This window comes from Monodon monoceros, unplaced genomic scaffold (genome assembly GCF_005190385.1).
Source record: "Monodon monoceros isolate NGI ecotype Baffin Bay Population unplaced genomic scaffold, NGI_Narwhal_1 Super_Scaffold_3, whole genome shotgun sequence".
NCBI lineage: Eukaryota > Metazoa > Chordata > Mammalia > Artiodactyla > Monodontidae > Monodon > Monodon monoceros.
The window spans coordinates 22302603-22322764 of NW_021703780.1; the positions used below are offsets into that span (position 1 = coordinate 22302603).

Below are 20162 nucleotides of genomic sequence, written 5' to 3' on the forward strand. Positions count from 1 at the left end.
ATAATGGAAGCCTTGAGAAATTAAAAAATACCAAGATGACATTTCTTCATAGATATTTCAAAACTACGACAGAAAAAAGTCCTGAGATTTAAATGGCTACTTTATCTCCTGAACTCTGTTCTTCACTGTCTGGCATCTTCTTTAAGGAGGTGACAAAATTCTGATGCAGGTCACTGGCATTTATATAAGCAAAAATGACTGAATTTTTTTTTTCACTTGAAGAAACCTGCAGCACGCACTCCCCCAAACCTCCTTTGTGGGAAGAGTCTTGAACTCCTTTTATATAAATAATGATCAACTTCTGTGCTACCTCCTGTTCTCAGAGCTCCTACTCTCAAGGCCAGGCTAGGAAATTGTCAGTTACTCTTAAAAGAGCAGACCTGATAATTAGACTGTATCTAGAGAAAATATAAGGGCCCATCTCTTTATGGCTAGACCCGTATTTATTTCTGGCTCAAATGTTATCTTGACCAGGGTTGCCACAAATGGCCATGCAGGCTGTGGGCTGCCCATCTTCAGAAGTGTCACTCACACTGTCATCTGCTTGTGATATCAGGTGGCCAAGGAAAAGCAAGTAAAATGACCATTATTTTATACAGCCGTTTAATTTCTGTACTTTGGTAAGGAAACAAATTTGGCCTTACCTCTCAAAGTTCATGAGAAACCAATTTATAAAACAAGGTAACAGTCAAAATTACATTATGTGTACATCCCCTTCAGTACATTATGTGTACTGAAGAGCTAATCTGTGAGCTTCTAGGAGGAGTCACAAGAAGCTACGAAGTAAATGAGTACTGAAATCTAATCCAGTTGTTCTTTCCAGGGTACACATTAGGAGTTTAAAAAAAGACACTGAAGCCAGGATCCCACTCCCTAGGCCAATCAGTCACTGGGGGTGGGGTCTTGGCAACAGAATTTTATAAAGTTCCTTAAGTGATTCCACTATGTAACTGGGGTTAAATAACACAGGTTTAAGCTGTAGTAAAGGATCTATGTAGTTGTGATAAACTTCTAGAATGTTAAAACATACTAGGAGAGAAAATAGTAGGAAGGTTTAATACTTTTACTGACTTAAGCCATTATATATTACTGAATTATTAATTTGAGGGTACTTTACAATTCTTTTTATTAGGAATTGGTTACTTAAAGAATTTAAATGTGTTAGAACAGGAGCATGATAGATCTCCAGTCTAGTTACTGAAACATAAATGCTTTCTATTGGCAAAACATGCATAAATACATACATTCTAGATGCAACATAGCAAAATGTTGATGTACAATAATCCTATTCAAGAATATATTGTGAATATACAAAACCGAATATAAAACTCCAAACGACCTTTGAAATGACCTACTCCAAATCCCTCATTTCACAGAGGAAACGGAAGCTTAAAATGGCTGAATTTGCCAATGTCACAAAGTTGCTTAACAACGTAATTGGCTTACTTCAGCCCAATGTACTTTCCATTCCACAGCATGACGGTGAAAAATAAAAATATTTTTGGCAGTTTCTCAATCCACCCTGATTCTTCTGTACTTAAAAGGACAAACTAGAGTAAATGCATCCCCTATGTTTATGATGTTCCTAGAAGAGTCATATGCCAGGGTGCAGTCTCTGATGTTTGTTGAGAGCAGAACGATATCTGAAGGCTTTTCCACAATCATTACATCCAAAGGGCTTCTCTCCTGAATGAATTCTCTGATGCTGAATGAGGTAAGTGCTCTGGCTGAAAGTCTTCCTGCATTCATTACAGTTGTAAGGCTTCTCTCCAGTATGAGTATTCTGATGTTCAGTCAGATGAGTGCTCCGGCTAAAGGATTTGTCACATTCATTACATTTATAGGGTTTCTCTCCAGTGTGAATTCGTTGATGCTGAGCCAGATGGGAGCTCTGGCTAAAGGCCTTTTCACACTTATTACACTGGTAGGGTTTTTCTTCTGTGTGAGTTTTTTGATGTTGAGCCAGAGATGAACAATGTCGAAAGGCTTTGCCACACTTGGCACACTCATACGGCTTTGCTCCTGTGTGAATTCTCTTATGTTGTGTAAGGTGTATGTTCTGGTTGAAGGCTCGCCCACATTCATTACACTTGTAAGGTCTTTCTCCAGTATGTATTTTCCTATGCTGAATAAGGGATGAGCCATAACTGAAGGTTTTCCCACATTCGTGACACTGATAGGGTTTCTCACCAGTATGAATTCTTTCATGTTTAGCAAGAGATGAACTCCGAATAAAGGCTTTCCCACATTCCTTACATTCATAAGCTTTCTCTTGGGTATGAGTCTTCTGATGTTGATTAAGGTTTGAGAGATAACTGAAAGCCTTTCCACACTCATTGCATTCAAAGGGCTTTTCTCTGGTGTGAATTCTCCGATGCTGAGTAAGGGATGAGCAATAACTGAAGGCCTTTCCACATTCATTGCATTTGTAAGGTTTTTCTCCAGTATGAATTTTTAGATGTTGAGCAAGGGATGACCAGTAACTAAAGGATTTCCCACATTCAGCACAATCATAAGGTTTCTCCCCAGTATGTGTTTTCTGATGTTGAGTGAGGTTTGAGTGCTGACTGAAGGCTTTCCCACATTCATTGCATTCATATGGTTTTTCACCAGTATGAATCATATGATGACGTATAAATGTTGAGGGTCCATTGAAAGCCTTCCCACATTCATTACATTTATATGTTTTCTCTCCAGTATGAATTTTTTGATGTTGAGTAAGGTGTGTGCTCCTGGTAAAGGTTTTATCACATTCGTCACATTTAAAAGGTTTTTCTCCTGTATGAATTTTCTGATGTTCCATAAAGTGGCCTCTCTGGCTAAAGGCTTTTCCACACTCATTACAAGTATATGGTTTCTCACCAGTGTGAATCCTCTGATGCTGAACAAGATGGGTCCTCTGACTAAAGGCTTTCCCACATTCATCACACTTATAGGGTTTCTCTCCAGTGTGAATTCTTTGATGTTGAGTAAGAGAAGGACCCTCAATGAAGCCTTTTCCACACTGATCACATTTATATGGTTTATCTCCAGTATGAATTCTTTGATGGTTTATAAGGTTTTCACTCCGGCTGAAGGCTTTTTCACATTCATTACATTTGTAGGGTTTCTCTCCAGTATGTGTTCTCTGATGGCGAATAAGAGCTGAACAATAACTAAAAGCTTTCCCACATTCATTGCACTTACAAGATTTCTCTTTTTTAACCGGCTTTAAATTCTGTTTGACGCTTGTTTTGGTAGAGGTCTCTTCTGGAGATACTTCTTTTTGTGTTAAAAGGTCTGAATTCACATTGATGCTTTTTTCAAAGTCATTATTTACATGGTCTCTCTTCAAAGTAGGTACTGTCTTGTCAGTTATTTTTATTTCCCTTGGCAAGGCCTGTTCATTTGCCTGTTGCCTCTCTGGACTGCCTTCAGATTTCCCAGTTTCTAAGACATTGGAACCCCAAGGATCATCCCTTTTGTGCTTTTCTACTATTGCCTCTGGAGATGGCTCTTCTTCAGAAATGTCCAGCTCTGAGACTGATATGCTATTTTCTGGTCTTGTCTCCCAGTCTGAAAGAGAAAATGTCAGTATTCTCTGAATTGAGGGAAAAAAAACAAACACAACAACAAAAGTGTTATTGTGGGAATGACCTAATGAAACTAAAAATAAAGCCCTCAGCAAATTCTGAGGATTTTCAAACACAGCCCTATTATTTGGGGAGAAATTTGGAAAGAGCTAAGGAGAACGAGAAATAAAATATGAGAGTAGCAAGAAAATGTCTAATTCAACTTCATAGATAATCTCTAAGAACCAGTAAGGGAACTCCATTTAAGTTGATAGTAAATTTAGAAAGTGACCACAGAGATAGATAAGAGGAGACAGAGATGGACTGAATCTAAAGGAGGCAGTCTGAACTGGGATTCCTTGCCAGTGAACAGCAACAAACAGTCTAAGAACCATGATTTCAAGACAGGATAAACACAAGACATGACTATGGCTCCATGATTTTTAGCCTAGAAAACGGACAAAATAGTCATATCACTGCTAGAAATGAGAAAGTTGTAAACAGTAGAGGAAGTAATTTAGGTGGAGGAAGATACCGAGTTCAACACTAGGCATTTTGAGAATTAGGAAGAGAAATGGAAGACTAGACTATAATGGTGTTTGTGGGGGTGGAAGATGCCAAAAGTAGCAGGATAACTAAAATGTTCAAATATAGGACAGAAAATATCAGCTCAAAAGAAGGAAAAGAACAGCTAAAGCCATAAGAATGTATGTGAAAAAAAAGCAGCAATGGAGGAAGATCCTTGAGGATGTTTAGGGTAATGGGACGAATAAAATATACTAATGAAAGAAAGCAGTTTTTCAGCAAGCAAACAAAAGAATATAAGAAACACAGAAGCAAAGTTGTTAAAAAGAAAACGAGAACCAGAAAAGTATATAATCAGGACATAGAGTTACAGTACTCTACTGTCTACTCTTGGATAGTTTGTCTTTTGCCAAGACAAGAAAGATGACAGGGTAGTCAATGCTGGCAGATTCAGTAAAAAAAAAAAAAAAAAGAAAAAAAGAACCAGAAAAGTACATAATCAGGACATAGAGTTACACTACTCTACTGTCTACTCTGGATAGTTTGTCTTTTGCCAAGACAAGAAAGATGACAGGGTAGTCAACGCTGGCAGATTCAGTAAAGAAAAAAAGGCTGTGTTTAAAACAGCATTTCTTGGACTTCCCTGGTGGCGCAGTGGTTAAGAATCCGCCTGCCAATGCAGGGGACACGGGTTCTAGCCCTGGTCTGGGAAGATCCCACATGCCGTGAAGCAACTAAGCCCATGAACCACAACTACTGAGCCCACGTGCCACAACTACTGAGCCTGTGCTCTAGAGCCCATGAGCCACAACTACTGAGCCCGTGTGCCACAACTACTGAAGCCCACGTGCCTAGAGCCTGTGCTCCACAAGAAGAGAAGCCATCTCAATGAGAAGCCTGTGCACCACAACGAAGAGTAGCACCCACTCGCCGCAACTAGAGAAAGCCTGCGTGCAGCAGTGGAGACCCAACGCAGCCAACTTAATAAATTAATTAATTAAAAATAAAATAAAATAAAACAGCATTTCTTTGGTTCCACTGGTAACAGGAAGGTACAGCAGACCCCCAGAAAACCCTGAATCTCCTGTGCTGCCAGCCCAGTCATTGTCACCACCATTATCACTGCAAACATAAGAAGCAAGGCAGGGACCTAGAGCTGCCTACCATCCTCTCCATACCTGGTACCATGGGAAATGGTACAGCATGCATCAGCATGCAGAAGTGCAGGCAGCCTCACAACAGCAGTGCTTCTCCAGCAGGGACAAGACGATTAATGTAACACAAGTTTTGGGGAACAGCCAATCAGTATAAGAAATGGATATGTTTTCATCAACAAAAATGACAGTAAGGATATACTTGTACAGCAGATAGCCATAAAAAATAGCTCCTGGGAAGTACTTCACAGGGAAAAGGATATGGAGACCATGGAGTCGGATGCTGTTAAAGGCAAAAAGAGTGTGGGAGTGACTGATCTCTAGCTCAAGTTGGAGTTCCAGTTGAAAGCAATAAACATGCAACAGACTGTGACCAATATCGTACACATTGTCATATTGTCCACGTATTAACCAAAAGAGTTACCAGAATATCAGAGGTGGGGTAATGAATGAAGGATTGGAGAAAATTCCAGAAGGCCAGACTGAACAGCACCATTCCTACTGCAGGAAGCAATTCTCACTACTATATGCAAAGTCGAAGGGCACTGACCACAATATTCAGACACCCATGTGCATGGAGAGATAATAGAAGGTGCTGACATCCTGGTTGTAAAAGAACAACATAGACCAGTAAGACAGAATATATATCAGAATACAATCACAATTCTGCAGGGGCCAAGTCACCAAGACAGCCTAAAGAAGAGGATAGGAAAATGACGCAGACAAGGCCCAGGGCCAGTGGCCACCTCAGTGTAACTTTCCAAAAGTTAACAAACTATAAGCACAAGTTAATAAGGTTATTATTTTTTAAAAATTAGTTTTCTAAATTGTGTTCCATGAAACCATCTTTTTTTTTTTGGACACACCGCACAGCACGTGGGATCTTAGTTCCCTGACCAGGGATCAAATCCACACCCCCCTGCATTGGAAGGGAGTAGTTTTAACCACTGGACTGCAAGGGCAGTCCCATGAAACCATCTTTTAAAAGAAAGATTTTAAAGGTGCAATATTAAAAATAACCGGAATCACGGTTAGGAGGATGGGGGAGAGAAATGTTACATTCTATGCACTCTGTTGGAAATTCATAATTCCCAACTACAAATTAAAAAAAAAAATTTCTGAGTGGTCCTCCAGTAAGAAACCTGCTAAATTTTAGCTAATCCAGTACTTGCTAAATTTGAACATGGCATGCATTGTTTCTCCCCATAAAAAGGACCCCCTACTCCTACCTCATTAAATCTGGAGATATATTCCTTACCTAGAGTGACTAAGTTTGTACATTTTTTCAGGGTTAGATCTTTGAAGAAGTCTCTCTGTGCAGTTTGGGAATTGATGGTTTACAAGAAAGTTATTCAAAATTTCAAGGGCAGTCCAATAAGTGATAGGGTCAGAAGCTACACAGTGAGATTAAGACAGGAACAGGTGATGAAGAAATGACGGCTACAGGTATGGAACTCACTTTTGCACAGTTTGGTTGGGAAAGCAAGAAGGCAGACTGGATGGTGGCCAGAAAGATTAACAGTGTTGAGTGGAAGTATTTGGAATTTAGGTTACCTATTTCTGTTTGAAGGTACTGGGGGTGGAGGCTGTAGATCCAAAAAGAAAACTGTAAGGGTGAAAAGTGGGGTAATAATTATGAGACCAGGGCCCCAAAGGAGGTTGGGAAAGGAGGAATCCAGATTCCATGTCAAGAAGTTGCCTTTAGAATAAAGCAAGGATAATAACTCCTTTGAAAGGAGTACAAAAATAGAATACATGTTGAGACATTTACTGTTTTGACAAAGCATAAGAGAGCCCAGGGCTTCCCTGGTGGTGCAGTGGTTGAGAGTCCGCCTGCTGATGCAGGGGACACGGGTTCGTGTCCCGGTCCGGGAGGATCCCACATGCCGCGGAGTGTCTGGGCCCGTGAGCCATGGCCGCTGGGCCTGCGCGTCCGGAACCTGTGCTCCACAACGGGAGAGGCCACAACAGTGAGAGTCCCGTGTACCGCAAAAAAAAAAAAAGAGAGTCCAGATGCCTTCCCATTCTCCCACAGGAGCCACTTTAAAGAGAAGTACATCTACATTTCAGACGTAAAATCCTCTCATCAGGCTGGTGGTTAGTGTCAATAACACTCATCTGCCGGGTATCCATTACTTACCTCCAAGGGCACCTACTGGAATGCTGGGCTCCACAATCCATGGCTCTGTCCCTTGCTCTAACTGGGAAATCACATCGGGTTTGGAAACTTGGAGTCCTGCTCATAGGGGTAAAAAAAGTTACCTGTCTGCACTGAGAGAAAAGTGCTGTGTCAGAGTTCAGTCTCATCACTTTGTCTTTAGAGGAAAGGATACATGGACAAATCAGATGGAGTAAAGCATATAAAGCACATATAGCTTCCATGTTATACATTCCCAGATGTGGTATAACTTGGGAACTGATCTGGGTTCAGAAAAATTATTAGTTTGTCCTTCTAGTTGCTAGAGAGTAGAAACCTTTTCAAAACCTTTCAAAGTTTAGGAATCTTTGGTTCCTTAATGGCAAAACTCACCTAAGCACAAGAGCACCCTCCTCCTACACACCCCCAGATATTAACGCAGAGAAGTCATCCTTACCTATAGAGACCAGATGTGTATAATTTTCCAATGTCACATCCCTGAATAAATCTCTCTGTACAGGATCCAGCTGTTTCCATTCTTCCTGGGTAAAGTCCACTATCACATCCTTGAAGGTCACTGATTCCTGAAATACCAAACATATTTCTGCTTAGCCATAAAGGATTTACCTCAGAAAGGGGTAAAGTTAGCAATACTGACAGAAGCAAGGCAAGCTCTGGGCTATCTGAAAAATGATTTTGATATTTCCTCCTTCGTAAAATGAATATAAAAACAAAACCTGACTCATAGGATTATTGCAAGAATTAAATAAGCAATGTTCAATATTAAATGCTTAATTTAAGGTCTAGAATATAACAAGTGCTCAGTCAATGTTGGCCACTGTTGTTGTTATTGGTCTTCATGATCATCATCACCATGATCTCCGTGTTCCAAGATATATCGAGTATTAACAGTATACCTATTAACATCAATAATATGTTTTACTACCTGGAAGTGCAAAAACAAAAATGTTTTTGAAAGAATTTGAGGAGGAGACTTACCCTACCACATTTCAAAATATACTAAGTAATATACCAAAATATACCAAAAGAAAAGATAAATTAGAACAGAGTGGTCTAGTACGGAATAAAACTCAATGAGAAACCCAAAATATAGCCATGTTTATAAGAACTAAATGCGATTAAGCAACTTTCAAATTAGTTTTAAAAAGCGGGATTATTCACTAAATGGTGCCATAACAAATGACTGTCTATTTGAGAAAAGAAATTAAGGTGAGTTCCCTACTTCACAGCATACACAAAAATATCTGCTGGATTAGAGACTGAATTTTAAAGAAGAAGCAAAAATAAAATAGAATGAAAGACAGAAAAATAGTTTTATAAGCTTGATATGTGGAAGGCAAAAATTGTAAGACATAGAGACTGACACATAAAACCACATAAAAATGTAAAACTTCTGTAGAAAACCATAAATAAAATGCAATATTCTGAGTTGCTACAACTAATTAGCAGAAAAGATGAACAGCCTACAACAATAACCAAAAAAGGCTGACAACCCAAACAGGCAATTCACCCAAACCATTGTTAACAAACCATGAAAAGATGCTCCACTCCAAGAAAAACATAATAAAACAATGAGATACCAGATTAGTGAACACTGCTTAAAGTGCTCATGTGTATTACGGTGGGAACAGGGCCCTAATGCAATCTATCAGGGGGCACTCTGCCAGGATCTATCAAAACTTTAAATACATATATCATTCAATCCAGATTTATAGCTTGTAGGAATTCTTTCTTTAGAAACACCTCAGGGTGCAAAGACATATGTAAAAATTTCCTTGCAACATTGTGAGGGGGAAAAAAAAGCAAACTTAAATGTCTATTAATAGGATAGTGGTTAAAGAATTCATGGTACATCCATACTAAAGCAGCTTATGTAGACATTTTAAAAATAAAGTGTCTCTATATGTACTGATTAGGAAATATATATCATATTAAAAATAGCATACATGGTACTACCCCATTTTTATTTTTATGAATAGGAAAGTTTGTATGTAAATGCAGAGAAAAAGCTAAAAGAATACGCTACCGAATATTATCAGTGCGACTGTTTAGTGGGACTCTTGAGGCAATGCAGGGGAACTTCCTACTTTTTCTTTATTTATTATGTATTTGAAACTGGGCAAGTGAGTTAATTTTGTTGCAAAATAGATAAATAAATTATTGGGACTTCTACTTCTAACCACGACAGAGCTACTGGACTAGCTCTCCCAGAGTAAACAACTGTAAAACTCAACAATATAACTGAAACAAGTGCTTTCGTATTTTTGAACAGCAGACAGAACAGAACTGTGATCCCTGAGAGAAGGGAGACAATCACATGAGCCCCACAGACCCTTCAGTTTCCTGCCTGGAGGCAGAAACTGAGCAAGACACAGTGGTTTCACTGAACTAAGGAAACAAAGGTGGCAGCTCAGGACTACAGAGGCAGGGAATTTGCAGTGTAGATACTAGAGAGAAGGGAGATACAAAGAGGAGGAGCTCCAAAACTCTGGTGTAAATACTATCTCCACAGGCCATGTCAAGTTACCAATGTGACATAACTGAACCCAGAGTTAAGAAGACATACACACAATCAGTTCCCACAAACAGTTCCAGCGCGCTTTAGGAGCAGCACAAGTTTAGCCTGTGAGGAAAGAGTCAAAGCAGCAAGTCCGGCTTGCCCAATCCTTGCTAATCTCCAGGGACACTTGGATCCATGTTTCTGAACCTTAAACAAGCTCTGAAAACTAATGTTTATATAGTCACCGATTGACGATGTTATTGTGTGCCTGGAGCACTGGGACAGGATGTACCAGACTGTCAGCATTGTTTAAAGTATACATGAAGATTTACGATGCACATGTGGTGCCTAGTTTGAGGTCTGCACCATGGCTGGTCAACAGCAAGTACACGCTGATGTATGTGATCAGCTCCCTTTAAGAACTCTGGACTGTGAGACTCAAGAAGACTTCCCTGGGTAGAGACATTTCTCTGTCTCTATGGACAACAGCTCTAGAGAAAGTACATCTGTGTGATCATCACACAAGGAGGACTTGGAAGCCTGCACCTGATTTCTTTGGATTCTTATAAATATCTTTTTCCTTCCGATGCGTTTTGTATCCTTTGTTGTAATGATCCCTATCCCTGAGTTATGCTGCTGGGTTGGGTGGGTCATCCTAGCAAATCACTGAACTAAAGTGTAGTCACAGACCCCATGACACAGTCCTAGAATAAGGCTACACTAGGTCAGCCCTAACAAAGCTTACAGTTCAAAACCAAACCTCAAAAGGATCAAGCTGTGGCCAAGATGGAATTAACAAGGACTGAATTTACCCTCCTGCATTAAAATAACCAACAAATTCCAGACAAAACATATGAAACAACAGTTTCCAAGGCACTGAATCTCAGATAACAAAGAACAGTGATCCCCAAGAATCAGTAAACAAATGAAGTTAGCCCTACAACTGCTCCAGCTTACTACCTTGAGAGTGTCCAGGCAGGGGTGCAGGGAAGGGGAACCCAGGAGCGACCCAGCAGACTCCTTGAACTGAAGAGGTAATGCTGAGAGTTTGGGGAAGTCAAGGTGACTAGAGTTCACACAGAGTACTGTAGGGAAGAGAGCTACAGAGGAAAGAAGCAAGAACTGCAGAAACTCTCCTAACCCCTCCAGACCACATACATTTTTGTTGAGTCTCTGTTTTCCATGGTACTCATTTCACCTTTTTAATATTTAGCAGTTATTTGGTCTATTCAGGTAAAGTATCAAGTTTTGTACTTCTTCTGCTCTCTCATCAGTGGCACATGGCAAGACGTAAGCAAGAAGTTAAGTGGTGAATATATTAGTTAAGCTGGAGAGGCAGAGCTAAGAAAAAAGTGGTTGGCAGATGGGAGCCCAGAATGAACTGCCAACATTGGTTTTCAGCTAAACATAACCCACAGCAAAAGAATACACAATCCCACTCTAACGACTGAAATGACATTTGAGGAAATCCCAACTTACCTGAAAACTAGCTGATGGGAGTGAAGTATGTCCCCCTTGGAGAAGGGCAGACTCTGGAGAAGACAGAACTAGGGGAGGAAAAAGAAACCACAGTGAATCCTGTCCAAGTTAGCTGTTCCCAGCAATCCACAAAACCCACTTATTTTTCTATATGAAAACAGCAGGAACTATTTCTGCCATTTGAGAAGCCATTTCCTTCTAAAAATCCAAAAAAAAAACCAACGTAACTGCTGACTAGGACCCTCATACTCTCATGGGTAGGCTTAGGAATTAAAGCATTACTTTAAGATTCACAGCTTTGCCCCTAGATACTTACAGTCACATGGATCATACAACTCAATCTACATTCCTCATTAAGTGAGGCAAAATATTTCTGCTGCCTTCTCTGCTACATATAAAATATGAATTAATAATCAGATTACTTTCCAAAAGTCTTCCCATGCCCTTTGAAACGTTGCTATTAGTATAAATTACATATCACACCGACATATACTTATCTATATTACCTACCTACCACAGTATCTAAACTTAAATACACATGGTCAATACTAACTACTGGCAAGAATACAGAGAGATTAGAACTTTTGTACATTGCTGTGGAAGTAAACATTTACCAATCATTTAGAAAAACTGTTTGGCAGTATATACCAAAGCTATACGTACACCTGCCCTATGACTCAGCAATCCCACTCCTGCGCATATATCCAGAGAAATGAGGGGTTATGTCCACCAAAAGACTTGTACAAGACTGTTCATAGCAGGTTTATTTATAATATGCCCAGATTAGAAACAATCCAAATGTCTTTCAGCAGAATGGATAAACTGTGATATAGTCATACAATAGAATATTATCCCACAGTGTAAAAGAATGAGCTCTTGCTTTACCTAACAACACGGATGTATCTCATAAACAATACTGAGCAAAATAAGCCAAACACAAAAGAATGCATACTGGGACTTCCCTGGTGGCGCAGTGGTTAAGAATCCGCCTGCCAATGCAGGGGAGATGGGTTCGAGCCCTGGTCCTGGAAGATCCTACATGCCGCCGAGCAACTAAGCCCGTGGGCTACAACTACTGAGCCTGTGTTCTAGAGCCCACACGCCACAACTACAGATGCCCATGCGCCGCAACAAGAGAAGCCACCGCAATGAGAAGCCCGCGCACCTCAACAAAGAGTAGCCTCTGCTCGCCACAACTAAAGAAAGCCCATGCACAGTGATGAAGACCCAACGAGCCAAAAATAAATAAATAAATAAATAAATATTTTAAGAAAAGAATGCATACTGTATGAGTACATTTACAGGCATGCCTCGTTTTATTGTGCTTCACTTTATTTGCACTTGACAGATACCATGTTTTTTTTTTTACAAATTGAAGGCTTGTGGCAACCCTATGTCGAGCAAGGCTATCAGCACCATTTTTCCAACAGCATTTGCTCACTTCATGTCTCTGTGTCACATTTCGGTAATTCTCGCAATATTTCAAACTTTTTATTATTACTATATTTGTAATGGTGATCTATGATCAGTAATTTTTGATGCTACCACTATAAACTGCTGAAGGCTCAGAAGATGTTTAGCATTTTTTAGCAATAACATATAGTTTTAGATTAAGGTATACACTTTTTTTTTTACACATAGTACTATTGCACAATTAATAGACTACAGAATAGTGTAAACATAACTTTTATATGCGCTGGGAAACCAAGAAATTCATGAGATTCAGTTTATTTCAATATCTGATTTACTGCAGTGGTTGGAACTGAACCCACAATATCTCTGAGGTGTGCCTGTATATTAAGTACAAAAACTTAGACTAGTGGTTACCTCTGGAGGGTTACTGACTGAGCAGGCACACAAGAGAGACCTCTGGGGCATTAGAAACATTCCATATCTTAGTGTGGGTAGTGGTTACACTGGCATATAATATATAAAAATTAATCAACTGGTACGCTTAAGATCTGTGCACTTAATGTAGTAACTTACACATCAATAAACAAAACAGAAACAAACTTTGCTCTTAGGGAAGTCTATTCAGAGTAATGGTTGATGGGAAAGTCCGATTCTCAGAAAGTAGAGGAAGCAATAAAAGGAACTATTATTCCAGACTTAATTTGACCAGTAATGGAAAACTGTCTTGTAAAAGAAATCTTGAGAAGAAAATGAAGATGTTAGTTGGAGGAAAGTTGAGGAAATGTTGTACATAGGCAGATATGTACCCAAGACTTTAGGAAAATAGAATAAAGAGAAATGTCTTAGGTAAGATGATTTTGATTCCAAGTAACAGAAACCAACAAAACCAACAACAGTAACAGCTATAGAAACCAACTAAGTGCCTGGCAATAGTAAATGCTTAGTAAGTGTTACAAATATTACCATGACTATAAGGGACAGAGGCTCATGAAAGTTAATCCTAACTATACAATCGTGAAAAATCCCAAAAAGAAAAAAAAGACAAAGCCTTAAAATGAAACCATTTGGGCTGATTTAATTCTGAGGAAGTTAGAATTAAAAAGAATATTTATGAAAGATATAAGGGGCAAAGAGCTGAGAAGGGGAGAAGTGATGTCATCAACATGGTGGAATAAGAATTTTCTACCATCTTCCCCACAAAAAACACTGATTTAGACAATCATCCATGGTTGAGAGTGTCTTTGTGGAAGTCCAGGAGTCTAGCACAGAAGTTCCAGCACACCACTGGAACAACAACAACAAAAAATCCAAGATGGATGCATTGAAGAGGGTAAGAGGAACAGTTTCATTTTACCAGCATCACCCCCAAGGAGGTACAGCTCAGTGCCAAGGCGGCCTTCTTGGCCTGTGATTTCTCTCACGGGAAAAAGTGAAAGCATGTGAGTGCCCAGGTTCCCCAGCAGTATGGGACACCACCAAAGATACCCACTTCTTTCTCACCTCATCCAGAATACTGAGGTGTCCTAAGAGAATGAGGGGAAGAGAGCAGCTGGGAGAACAGCAGTCACGGCACTTGGAGGGTATATCAAAGGAACATGGATCCCACTAACCACTTCACAGACTCAATCAGGAAGCCTGACAAAGAGCCACTGGGGATGCTTCACTTGTGGATCCTCCCAACTGCAATGCTCCATGCACCTCCCCTATACACCCTCCCCACAACCTATGGCCAGCTCTCTTTGCACACCCTAATGGTGGCAAGAGGAGCTTTTATAGATAGCTATGAACACACACAGAAAGCCAGCCTGACCTCTGCATGATTTGGAGAAAGCTACCAAAAGCATCTGAGCATTAGCACCACCAAGGAAAAGCAAAGGTGAAGCTGTTAGCACCCAGCCTGGCTTTGCAGGATTAAGAGAAGGTATACAATCTTAAGAATCCCCCTCAAGAGGGAACAAAAAGCATGGAGCAGATGTATGCATAGAAGATCTAAGAAAGCCTCAGAATCCCTAACAGAATTGCTGATGGAGGATATTTCTCTCCCAAAGCCAATCAGTAAAGACAGGAGGAGGTGATTTCATCAGTGGTGTTTCTATACACTAAAAAGGAAATATCTGCAAAAGAAATAAAGAAAATAATCCCATTTAGAACAGCATCAAAAACAATAAAAGACTTAGAAATAACTTTCACCAAGGAGATGAAAGATCTGTGGAATGAAAACTATAAGTCATTGATGAAAGAATTTGAAGAAGGCACAAATAAATGGAAAGACATCCTGTGTTCATGGATGAGAAGAATTTCTATTGTTAAACTGTCCATACTACTCAAAGTCATCTATAGATTAAATGTAATCCCTATCAAAATTCCAATGGCATTTTTCACAGAAATAGAAAAAAAATTCTAAAATTTGTATGGAATCGAAAAAGACCCCTAAAAGCCAAAGCAATCCTGACAAAGAAAAACAAAGCTGGAGGCATCAAACTATATTATAAAGCTACAGCAATCAAAACAATATGGTACTGTCATAAAATAGACACAAATACCAATGGAACAGAATTGAGAGCCCAGAAATAAAGTCTCCTATATATGATCAACTAATATTTGACAAGGGACCAAAAATACTTAATGGGGAAAGGACAGTCTCTTCAACAAATGGTGGTGGGAAAACTGGATAATCACATACAAAAGAAGGAAACAGAATCCCTAACTTACACCAATCATGAAAATTAACTTGAAATGGATTAAAGATTTAAACAAGACCTAAAACTGTAAAACTTCTAGAAAACAGGAGGAAAAAGCTACTTGACATCGGTCTTGGCAATGATCTTTTCAATATGACACCAAAAAAACACAAGCAACAAAAGGAAAAAGCAACAAATGGGACTACATCAAACGAAAAACCTTCTTCACAGCTAAAGAAAGCATCAACAGAATGAAAAGATAAGCTATGGAATGGGAGAAAATATTTGCAAATCATATATCTGATAAGAGGTTAATATCCAAAGTGTATAAGGAACTCATACAACTCAACGGCATAAAAACAAATAATTCAGTTTAAAAATGGGCAGAGAACCTGAATAGATATTTTTCCAAGGAAGACATACAGATGGCCAGTGTATATGAAAAGGTCCTTGATATCACTAATCATCAGGGAAATGCAAATCAAAACCACAATGAGATATCACCTCAGACCTGTTAGAATGAATATTACCAAAAAGACAAGAGATAAGTGTTGGTGGGCATGTGGAGAAAAAGGAACCTTTGTCCACTGTTGGTGGGAATGTAAATTGGTATAGCCACTATGGAAATATAAATATAAACCACATTTTCTTTATCCATTCTTCCACTGATGGACACTTAGGTTGCTTTCATGTCTTGGCTCTTGTAAATAATGCTGCAATGAACATGGAGGTGCAGATATCTGAGATAGTGATTTCATTTCCCTGGGATACATATCCAGAAGTGGGATTGCTGAATCATATGGTAGTTCTAGTTTTGATTTCTTAAGGAATCTCCATATTGTTTTTTATAGTGGGTAAACCAATTTACATTCCCACAAACAGTGGGAATGTACACACACATACACATATATAATGCAATATTATTCAGTCATAAAACGGAAGGAAATCCTGTCATTTGGGATAACATGGATGGACTCTGAAGGCATTATGCTAAGTGAAATAAGAAAGAGGAAGACAAATACTGCATGATCTCATATGTGGAATCTAAAAGGTCCGAACACAGAAACAAAGAGTAGAATGAGGGTTTTCAGGGGCTGGAGGGTGGGGGAAATGGGGAGATTTTGGATAAAGGATACAAACTTTAATTTACAAATAAGTTCTGGAGATCTAATGTACAGTATGGTAATTATTGTTAACAATACGGTATTATACACTTGCAAGTTGCTAAGAGAATAAATCTTAAACATTCTCATCACACACACACCCCACCAAATACGTGTGGTGACCAATGTGGTTAACTAATCTTATTATGGTAATCATTTTGCAATATATAGGTGGGTCAAATCATAACACTGGACAACTTAAACTTACACAATGTCAGGGTCAATTATATCTCAATAAAGCTGGCAAAAACTTCTCAGCAAAATTTTGTAGCTTTCAGTGTAGAGATCTTGCATATTTTTGTTGGTTTATATTCTTGTTTCATATTTTGGATGCTAATATAAGTGGAATTATTATTTTTATTACAATTTCCAATTGTTCATTGGTGATAGAATGAAACAGTTGATTTTTTCATCAAACTTTTTGTTTTGAGATAATTGTAGATACACATGCAGTTGTGAGAAATAAAACAGAGATTCTTTGTATCTTTAGAAAAAAAGAGCTGAGGATGAATATAAGGTATAGCTCAAACCTAAATAAATAATGTTAAGATTTCTAATGATATTAAACAAATCCGAGAAAAAGGACTGTATGATAGCAGCTAGGTTAAACCAAACCTGACTGCATAGCCATACCTACAGAATGTAAAGACAGTGACAATGCAGAAAGAAGTCTACAGTGACATATCACAGGGCTCTGTCCTTACCCTGACCTGCTGAATGACATATAGGAAGAAAGAGAAGGAATATTCATTAAATATGTTAGTGACAAAAAAAAAAAAAATATGCTAGTGACATAAAGTTGGAAAGAACAGTTAAAACACTGAATAACCAAGTTAATATTAATTATTAATTATTCTGACAAGCTGGAACACTTGGCCAAAAAATGTGAACAATCATAATAAATGTGAAGTCCTGACATTAAGGATAAAAAACAAGTCTATTATACAAGGATGACATAAATCTAGTTCACGGCAGTTTATGTAAAAAAGATCTAGGACTAACAGCATAATATCGCTGATTTTAAAAAGCAAATACAATCTGATACTAAACAGCAGAAATACCCAAATCAAAAGAAATAGTACGTCACACTTTAAGGTATTTTTCAAAGTACATCTAAATGACTGTTTAGTTTTAGGCAATGCATTTTAAGAAGCATGCTATCATGCAGTAGAGTTTTTAGAGAAGAGGTCTAGATATATCGCATGGAGACCCATCAAAGGAACTGAGGCTATTTTGCTTTGAGAAGAAAAAGAATCTGTGAGTAGGAGTTGTAACAGCTGAATTCACATATCTGAAGGGCAGCAATGTTAAAGAGAGAGCAGTCTCTTGCTTTTGGGGACTAAGAACTAAGATCAACACAGAAGTTACAGGGAAAGGCACTTCTGCCTCATATAAGGAACTAAAAAAAGAAAACACCAACAAGGGAATAGTCTGCACCCAAAATGGAGCTTAATGCCACAATTGTTCAGGCATAGGCTTAACAGATGGTCATCCGCCAAGGATATTTCAGAACTGATTCTTACATTGAAGAGATGATTACCAAGATTTTTTTCTGACTGTAAGATTATCATTCTAATTTTTAATAAATAGAAATCATGTGAGGGTCACAGACATTCTGAATCATTACTTCTTTTCATTCCCCAATCCCAAAGCCAAGCAGAATTAACTCTTCCTCCAAGTCTCTCCCTATAATGTAAATAAGAATCTCTCCCTATGATGTAATTGTTTCTTTTCTCGATCGTCATATATATAAGGTTCCCTCCTTCCACTTCTTCCAGCTCTGTCAAGTATTTAATCTTCATGTCATGGCTGTTCTTTCGCCCCCATTATCCCACTCTCTCCCAAGTTGTCCCCACTACCTTCCATCTCAGGTGCTCATCCCGTTCCTCTTGAAATCTGCACACCAGGGTTTCCCAAGCAGCGTCCCTCCCGTGGGGTCCTCTCTCTGGAGCCCAGATGTCCGGCACGAGTCTGTGCCCTTACACACAGTGAAGCTAGCTGCCCTAAAAGACACAAGATGGGGTCAGCGGCAACCGTCACAAAATTACACCTCAAGAGTTTTGCACAGTGGCCAAGAGGTCCTTGGAAAAGAGAAGTGCCCGGAGAGAACAGTAAAGAGGCATGTGGCACTCCCGCTGAACAAAAACAGAATGGAGATCGAGTACGCAGGTTCGGCCCCAGATTCCAAAAATCCCTGGCGCCTACCCTAGAATCTGGGCAGAGGCGCCCACCTACTCGGACGGTTACCTCGGTGCACACTTGTGGGTTCACACCCCCGCGGGCTCAAGAAGACACACCTGTTGCGGAGCGGAAAAGCTGGAAGGTGGACAAACAGGGCGGGGCTCGGCTCGCGTCCTTCCTCCTAGGCCGGAACAAAAGAACAAAGCCCTCCCAGGGATCGGGGCGGAATAGTCCCACACTAAAGGAGGAGAGGGGAGTCCCCTTCGAGGACTCCCCAGCTCCCTCTCGCAGAGGCCGCTTCAAGCGGAGAGAGAGAGGGGTGACGTCACGCGGCCAGAGGGGCTGGCGGTTGCCATAGTGATACCTGGGCTTCCCTCCCGCTAGAGCGATTTTCGCACTCTGATCCCGGGTCCAGAAGCTCTGGGACAATCACCAAACCTAGTGAAGGGAGCCGAAGCAGCTGGACTTTCCCCCTCGCCAAGCTCTTTTCATGCCTACAGCCGGCTTCAACGGCCACTTCCGCTGGTGGGAGAAGAGAACACCCACCCCCCACCCGCTTGCTAGCGTTAAACCGCGCCCCGCGGACACATAGGACTACGATTCCCAGAGTGCTCCACGACGCTAAACTCCATTTCCCAGAAGAAAGCCAACGTATGAAATCCAGTGGAGCGGGGACGAGTGTTCTACCCACTAGTCGTTTGTTCGTACACGTCTCAGGTAAAAGTATGCGTTAGAGCAGTGACTCTCAAGCGTGTGTCACCGGACTGATTTTAAGAATACACATTTACACACACATATATAATTTAAAAACGCAAACAAGCGTTTGCGCTTATGCATTGTTTCACAATGCATAACTTGCCTTTATTACCTGTCCTGCATTGTATTTAGTGTTCTATCCCTTTGTTTAAAAAATTCTGGTCGTGACCCATTATATTGACGCTCAACCACGACTCAAATGGAGCCCAACGCCAGTCTGTTGGTGTGTTCTTGGGAGAAAAGAATCCAACAGAAGTAGGTAGGTTTCTGTATTTTTAAATGTGTGGCCCAAGCACTTTACTGTGCTTCAGTGCATCTCCATATTTGTATAGTGGGGCTAAGGTCAAGTCACTCAGCCTGTTGACTGACAAAACACTAAACTTGGAAATCAGGAAGACATGGCCTAAGTGAAACAGGAATGAAAGCTGTGAGAGAACAGTCTGAAATAAAAACACTATATGAAAAGGGATTAAAACACATGCAAGCATATTTAAAATGCAGGAACGTAACTAAAATCGTACTGGAGAAGAACTGAATTGATGCTATGGAAAAGTGAATCAGTTATGTATAGGATATTCTTTTAAAGCTGCGTGGTTCAAAA

The 20162-nt window shown here is 39.8% G+C and overlaps 2 protein-coding genes across 3 annotated transcripts in view; one reads left to right on the plus strand and one right to left on the minus strand.

The window, feature by feature from the left end:
• LOC114907338 (zinc finger protein 850-like) overlaps window positions 1–20162 on the plus strand; it is a 347786-nt gene that overhangs the window by 8307 nt on the left and 319317 nt on the right.
• Window positions 1113–19010, minus strand: LOC114907264 (zinc finger protein 184). Of its 2 annotated transcripts, none has more exons than XM_029242744.1 (6): window positions 18872–19010; window positions 18484–18627; window positions 11368–11435; window positions 7825–7951; window positions 7371–7466; window positions 1113–3555 (listed from the first exon to the last, which is right to left on the minus strand). In XM_029242744.1, exons 2-6 carry the CDS (start codon window positions 18488–18490, stop codon window positions 1595–1597), a joined length of 2259 nt encoding a protein of 752 aa, XP_029098577.1. In that variant the 5' UTR covers window positions 18491–18627; window positions 18872–19010; the 3' UTR covers window positions 1113–1594. The 2 variants fall into 2 exon arrangements, with proteins under 2 accessions (XP_029098577.1, XP_029098576.1); XM_029242743.1 differs by having other exon boundaries at window positions 18922–19002.

What these genes read in the sequence shown, in the direction of transcription:
- LOC114907264 (XM_029242744.1), bottom strand. An exon ending in TACACATCTGGTCTCTATAG is followed by an intron (nt 7,467 to 7,824) that starts GTAAGGATGACT and finishes CCCTATGAGCAG; the next exon opens with GACTCCAAGTTTCCAAACCC. An exon ending in TCCAGTAGGTGCCCTTGGAG is followed by an intron (nt 3,556 to 7,370) that starts GTAAGTAATGGA and finishes TTTCTCTTTCAG; the next exon opens with ACTGGGAGACAAGACCAGAA.